This window comes from Agrilus planipennis, unplaced genomic scaffold (assembly GCF_000699045.2).
Source record: "Agrilus planipennis isolate EAB-ADULT unplaced genomic scaffold, Apla_2.0 scaffold68, whole genome shotgun sequence".
Lineage (NCBI taxonomy): Eukaryota > Metazoa > Arthropoda > Insecta > Coleoptera > Buprestidae > Agrilus > Agrilus planipennis.
Genome location: NW_020439033.1, coordinates 156,939 through 164,099, shown reverse-complemented (window position 1 = coordinate 164,099; position 7,161 = coordinate 156,939). Strand labels below are relative to the sequence as shown.

The 7,161-nt window shown below is 35.3% G+C and overlaps 1 protein-coding gene across 2 annotated transcripts in view; it reads left to right on the top strand.

Annotated features, from left to right (window-relative positions):
- LOC108732778 (QRFP-like peptide receptor) overlaps positions 1–6,889 on the top strand; it is a 104,030-nt gene extending 97,141 nt beyond the window's left edge. The window contains exons 4-7 of one of the 2 annotated variants that reach the window (XM_025976599.1): positions 489–698; positions 2,759–3,666; positions 4,908–4,970; positions 6,256–6,345. In XM_025976599.1, coding sequence (XP_025832384.1) covers positions 489–698; positions 2,759–3,666; positions 4,908–4,959 — 1,170 coding nt within the window. In that variant the 3' untranslated portion in view covers positions 4,960–4,970; positions 6,256–6,345. Of the gene's footprint in view, positions 1–488; positions 699–2,758; positions 3,667–4,907; positions 4,971–6,255 lie in introns of both variants that reach the window. The other variant, XM_025976598.1, reaches the window with a different exon arrangement.
- Positions 6,890–7,161: the final 272 nt, after the last annotated feature.

Here is a 7,161-nt window from a genome sequence, read left to right as displayed (position 1 = left end):
TACTTGATAATATAATGATAATATTTATAATTGTCTGAAATAAATGCAATTTTAAAGTTTTAATTATTATTTAAACATATTAAAAAGTTTTACGCTCATTATTAATAGAGATTGAAACTAAATATTTTTTTGTTTCGAAGTTGAAATCAAGGCATATTCACTGCCAAAAGTCAGTTAAAATTTTTCCATATAATTCGTTATTTCTTATTTTATTCAATGTTTTTGGTCAAATTCCAAATTTTCTTTCAAACCGTATACTTTTTTTTTTAATATAAGTAGATAGTATTTATTTACCTCATGATATGCTGCAAAACCTAATTAATCACGAATTTCTAATTTTATGTACTCTTGTCTCCGATTGTACTTCCCAAACATCCTTAAATAAATAAAAGTAAATTTGATTATGCATTTTTACTTTATTTTAATTGTTTAATTCGACTTCTACTATTTTATTCAAAAGTGAGCATAACGTTATTAATTTGTTTCAGGTTCTAATCGGCTTAGGGGGCAGCTGGCTACTGTCTTTAGCAGTATGCATTCCGCCATTTTTTGAAGTAGCCCCTTATCAATATATAAAAGAGTTGGGGACTTGCATGCCGCACTTCTCTCAAGGGGTTGGTGCACTGTGGTATTCGACATTTTATACTGCCCTCACCCTTCTGTTACCAGCGACTCTAATAACGTGTTGTAACCTTAAGGTAAGATACAATCCACTTTTTCCAAAAATTTAGCATCATCTTCCAGTAACGGAAACTAAATCAAGAATGAAAACAATTGACGAATCAATTCGTGCAAATAGAAGTAGGAGTGGCGTAGTTTAGATGTTAATTGTTGTTGAACAATTACCTAACAATTGAACATTAAAACAATCGACGAATCTGGGCGTGCTTTAATTCGCTACTGCAAGCAGAAGTACTCAATGTTTCAATTGTTAGCGTCGGATGTGTTACTTCTGTTTGTAGCAAAAAGGGCATGCTCTGATTGGACAACTTAAATTGTTGATTACTTGGTTGTTTTACGTCGGATCAAAAAACTTCAAATTAAGTTCTTTCTTAAAACTTCACATGGAGTTGAGTAATGACACTTATTTTAATAACGACAGACGTATTATGAAAAATAAAAAAGAATTTTTAAAATAAACATGCTTATTGTAAGATTTCGTTAATTTTCAATATGAGAGGAAAAAAAGATGGATGACGATGTTTTTTAAACGTTTTTTTTATTTTAGAAATCGTTTATCAAATTTTTTCACCACGATTACCTACATATTATGTCTTGGTAATTTCCCTATGGCATATTTCCACATGTTTTCTTTTCTTTCTTCAGATGTGCTATAATGAGAATACATAGAATCTCCGGTCGTAAATTAGAATGATGCTGACATTTCTTTTCCTTCCTTTCTTTTCATTTAGAAATTAAATAGCGTCCAATTTTACGTCAAAAAATACGCACATCTGCGTCTCGCCCAAACTTTTATTCATTCAGCGAACGCTGGAAATGGAAATATAACAAATGAAAATCGATCGCCGGATTCCAGATTTTAATAGCCGCCAAAAATTCGATTTCATTTCGCGTCATGTAACAAAAGGGAAAGGGAACAACAATTGGAAGCCCAAATGGATTAATTGACGAATAATACAAACATAAACGAACTAAATCTTACCAATGGCTTCGCTCGCGTGGATGTCCTAAATACATGTCGAAGATCATTGACGACCGCATAAAATTAATTTTTATATCCCTCGGGAACAGTACTTTTTTCTGGATAAAAGCTACCTTGTGTTCTTTTTTGTACATCGGACAATGTGTCTACAAAAATTTCATGATGATCGAGTAGTTTAGACGTGAAATCGACCACATAAAACTAATTTTTCTATCCCTCGGGAACAGTATTTTTTTTCTGGATAAAAGGTACCTTATGTGCTTTTCCGTGTCCCTGACAATGTGTCTACAAAATTTCATGACTATCGGTTAACTATTTAAGGCGTGAAAAGCCATTTGCATTTATAATATTAGTTCACCACAAGGTCGTCAGTAGGGTTTTAAAAACCGGCTTTTTGGAGAAAATTATGAAATTCGAAAACCGGTTTTTTAGTAGAAAATATCGGTTTTCAATGTATGAATAACACTTAAAAAAATTTGAAAATGACAAATGTAGCCAAATGTACCAGATTGATGAAAACACTGTTGCAAGCGGTTTGGTTCTTGGAATCATATCGGACCGATATAAACGGTGTGTTTTGTCTATTGGATGAATTAATTTAGATTTTATATCAGTTTGATAGTTTTTATTTAAAGGAACCGGAAGAAGTGACTTCCTCTACTCAAACTGTAAGAAAAGAGTTTTTGGCCCTGGAAGCCACAAATAAAAGGTCAAAAAAATTAGAATTATTATATCAGGCTTTAAAAACGATTAAGCCTAGTTCGGTCGCAAGTGAGAGGGTATTTTCTATTTCGGGGAATTTTGTGAATAAACGAAGGACACGACTAAATAGCAAATCGATAGACGTCCTCTGTTTTCTGAAATNATACGTAATCCTAAAATGTAGCATCGTGCTACAGATGGCGTTTACTGCGCCATTTGTAGTATTTTCTAAAACGCACTGTTAAGACAGCAGGTAAAAGTTGGTCTGGGTTCTGTCGGAGTTGCCTGCGACGCGCTGATGAGATCCAAAAAGATCGAAATCGCGATCCGCGTCTGGCAGTTTCGACAGAATACAGACCACTTCGAATCATTTTAAGCTACATTTTGTTCCAGATTTTGACCATTGCTCGATACCATCGTCACCGAATAGCATCAGCCATATACGAAGTAACTCTTTCGGCCCAGGTAACAATAACGCATCAGCGGAACCCGTTCTTCATCCCCACTCTGAGTGCTTCTGCATCGGGTGGTCCAAAAATTCGCGGTCACAGTGCCATAACGACAGTTCTTCAATTGCTTGTTTCCTTTGCCATCCTGTACCTCCCTTACTACATCGTCATCCTTTGGAACGCTTCAAATGGTATCCTTGAAGTCAGTCCAGGATCCACCCACAACAACCCACGACTTATGACCTTCGCGTCGTCGCTTCTCATTTGCTCGCCCTTCGTCAACGGATTCTTGTACGGCGTCAGGAACAAGGTCCTTCGGAAGACATTCCAAAATTACTGGCGGAAGAAGATCACCGAAAACGAATTGAATCAGGAAATCCAGGCGAGAACACCATCGAATTGTGGTTCGAGAAGGCCTTCAATCTCCCCTTCGGGTTTACTCAACAAACAACCCCTGCAAAGAAGACTCTCCGATGCTGTCATAGAAGTCCAAAGATTCAAGAATCCTTCGTATAAAAGCAATATCAAAAGGATCTCGTCTGAGTTGGCATGGAAGGAGAAATCGCCGTACAGAGATGGAAACAGAAACGTTGACGATAATAAGAAAAGGCCAAAATTGACCCACACAACCAGCTGTAACACGTTGAAGGTGCCGTGTTTCAAAGGGGAAGATGAATTTGATATTTTTGTGAAGCAGAAGAAGGCCGAGGATCTAGTCTCAAATTTGCTTAACAAACCCAGTCTTAGTACTACGAATTTATTACTTCACAAAGTGTTCGGTTTGGAAAGCCCCGATATACCAAATAAGAAATGTTCGTTTCTACAAACTGCCAAAGATGGTGCCCCTAAAAGGTAAATAATATCGTTCAGGTATTAGAAAGTTATGATAATTAAATAATAACGGTTTAATTTTTGATAATATATTATCGCATATTGGGATCCGTCAAATGGGCATACACCATCTGGTGGCAAAATTTATAACTCGAATGAGGGAAAAATTTACATAGGAACTGTGCACGCAAATTGTAAAATTGTTTATTAAAATAATAAAACACGTTAAAAAAGTAAAAATTTTTTTGATGATGGAGTCGACGAAGTTTTCTTCTAAAGTTAAATCAAATAAAAAGTTAATATGTTCAGTGAAAAGCTGCAATAGCACTTCAGACATAGATCTTCACTCTTCACCTACATTAACTACTTTCCAATAAAAACTAACCGTTTTATATATGTAAAAAATATATTCGGAAAATTAGAGAAAAAAGTAAACTAATAGAAGCTTGGATGAAAGCAGTAGGTATCAAAGAAGTGAATTCCGGAATAAAAATTTGTTCACGTCATTTTAATGCACATGATTATATTTCAGCAAGTATTTACCATCAGCCATAACCTTAATATTTAAAACTAGAATCATACTAAAATTATAAAGTGAGAAATTATTTATTCCTGTGTAATTGATTTAACACAATTCTAATGATACGATATAAGTATTTTGAGGTTAAGAACCTACCTGCTGCAATACAACAAAGTTGCAATAATGTGTTTGCAACGTTCTCTTAAATCGGCTTTGCACGTGCAAGTCATTGATATGATATTGCTTAAATCACCCAGAATCACCTCACCAATTATATAACGTGAATCACTTTTTAAATCCGAAGTTTGTAAAAAGTAGGCAGTAAACTTGACGGAATTTGAAGGCTAGCTTCCGGATTTGTTATTTCCGAATTTTATAATGTGATTGGCATTAAAAACACGCTCACCTTCAACGAAATTTCCTTTCCGAGGCTTTGTGTCAGCCCAATCACATATTGTGTCAATACTTATCATTTTATCGTAATTTAAAAACTTGGCAATTGCACGGTACACTATAGGAACTACGATAAATTTTCCCTAATCGGCGCCATGTTTTAGGCTCCTCCCATTTGACGGGTCCCAATAGAAGGAATTAATTTTAGTTTTCTGGTACAAAACAGCTGTTTTTCAAAAAAGTTTTTACTGTATATATGCCCACATAAAAACGAATTTGTCTCAGGACTATGCGTATTGATACGCCCTTATAAATCACTTTTAAAGATAATACTTTCATCCCTTTTCAGATTGCAACAACCAAAAGCAAATCAAAAAGGGAAAATATTTCCCCAAAGTTAGACGTTTATTAAGTAGGTACCTATCGTCCTTAGTAAAAAAAACTGCAATGATATTGGTTATATTTCTAAGCAAAATAAGCTCGTTATAAATGCTTTTTAGGCTTTGAAGGCAAAAGTTAGGTTATAAATATTGGTAATTAAGCTTGCTATTTACACTCATTACGTAGTTTAGTTGAAAAATATTTCTTGGTGCTTATAAAAATTGCTTCGTTTTTATATTCTTTATTTATGTACAGTGAAAATATAAATGTCTAAGATTGAAAGGTAAGTATCTAAATTAAAAACATTTTTCATTTTCATCTCCTTCTATCCTTCCTTCCTTTATTCCTAAGTTTCCGCCTTCCTTAGTCCCAACTACTTTTCTGTTAGTTCCTATTCCACTTCCTCCAACGTCAGCATCTTATTCTTCTTTTCTTCTTTTATTCTTCTTTTCATTCCCCTTTTTCCTTCTTCCTTCCTTCTTATCCATTTTCCCATCCTTTTTTCTTACATTTCCCCCATTTCGATTACTTTCCACCTCAGCGTTTTATTCGTCGTTAATTTCCTTTTTTTTCATATTCTCGCACGTCAGAGTTTACTTCTTGTTTTCTTTCCTCTTTCTTCCATATTTACCATCTTTTCTCTTAAATTCTCCAGAATTCGATATCCTCCCACGTCAGCGTTTTATACTTATATCCTTTCTTCCTTTTTTCCCCTTATTTTCTCTTTCATTTTTCTCAGTTCAACTTCTTTCGATTTCATAATTTTATTTTTCATTCATTTCATCCTTTCTTCTGTCTTCTTTTCATTTCCAAATCCTCCCACGTCAGTATTTAATCCTTACTTTCTTTCCCCCTTTCTTCTTTCGTTGCTTCTATTCTTCTCCATTTCCCCCTTTTTCTTTTCCAATTCTCCCAATTCCTTATTTTTCCATGTCAGAATTTTATTCTTCTTTTGTTTGCCCTTCCTTTCTTTTCAAATTTCTCCCTCTTTTATCTTACAATTTCCCCATTTCCACTTCCTCCCACAGTAGTATTTTATTTTATTCTTCATTTATTTCCTCCAATATTCTGCCTCCACTTCAGTTCTTTTCCACATTCTCCCTCGTCAACGTTTAATGCTTATTTTATTTCCACCTTTCTTCAACCTTCAACCTTTCCTTTCTTTTCCATTATTCCTCTTCTCATCTCTTCCAATTTATTCCACCACCCATTATCCATCTTCTTTTCCCAAAAGAACTGTCTTCCTTTCATTCTAAAGCTTTCATTTAGATGTCTGTCCATCAAGCTCCATTCTACTTCGATTTCTTGCAATTCAGGTCCCCCAAAATAACAATTACGAGGGCATACTCAGAAGACAGCGATAGCGCCTTATCAAATCCGAATTCTCCAGCAAAAGAGGCTGCCAGCAGAAGATACGCGTCATCCGGCACGTTGCTCGAAAGAAAATGGAACCAACTCAAATGTAAGAGCAAGGAAAATTCCATGAACATTGAAATCAAAACGAGTACGGCGAAACCGTTACTCTCCTCAATGGACGAGGGCTCGATCAGTAACAAAAGCAGCGACTCGTCGATACTGTCCTACTGTTCTTTGGGCAAACTGAGTGAAATGACTGAACGCAGTAGTTGTGCTTGTGATAAGTGTGCAGAAAATGAAGACGAATACTCGGAAGACCAGGCTTTATTGCACATACCTGTTGTTGGATGTCTTTATAATAATTCTAGTCAAATTAAAAAAGGTCTAATCAGAACCAAATCCCAAGAGATAGTCTTATAATTGTCGTATTGTCGTTGCTAATCTCAGTACTATACTAGTGGCGGCTTGTGTAAGAGGTCACAGTCGGTCATGAGCCCGCACCCACTTATCTTTAATAAAACTAGCTTTTCCCCGCGGCTTCGCTCGCAGAAATTAATATTGTTTCTCAATAAAACCTTTTAACTCCCAATTCATCCTTACAACGTTTTAATTTTATTTTAATGTCACCATCTTAGATTTCAAATACAAACGTAGCAACAACATTTCATCCTTCATTATCATCATAAAGTCATCAGTAGTTGGACACGTACCTCCACTCTTTCCTATCCTGAGCTAATCTTCGTATTTCCCTAAAACTAGAACAACCCACATCCTTAACTATTTGCGAACAGTAATCTAATCTAGGTCTACCTCTACCCCTCCTAACTCCTGTTTCTGCCTCTAATATGTCTCTGACTAGACCTTCA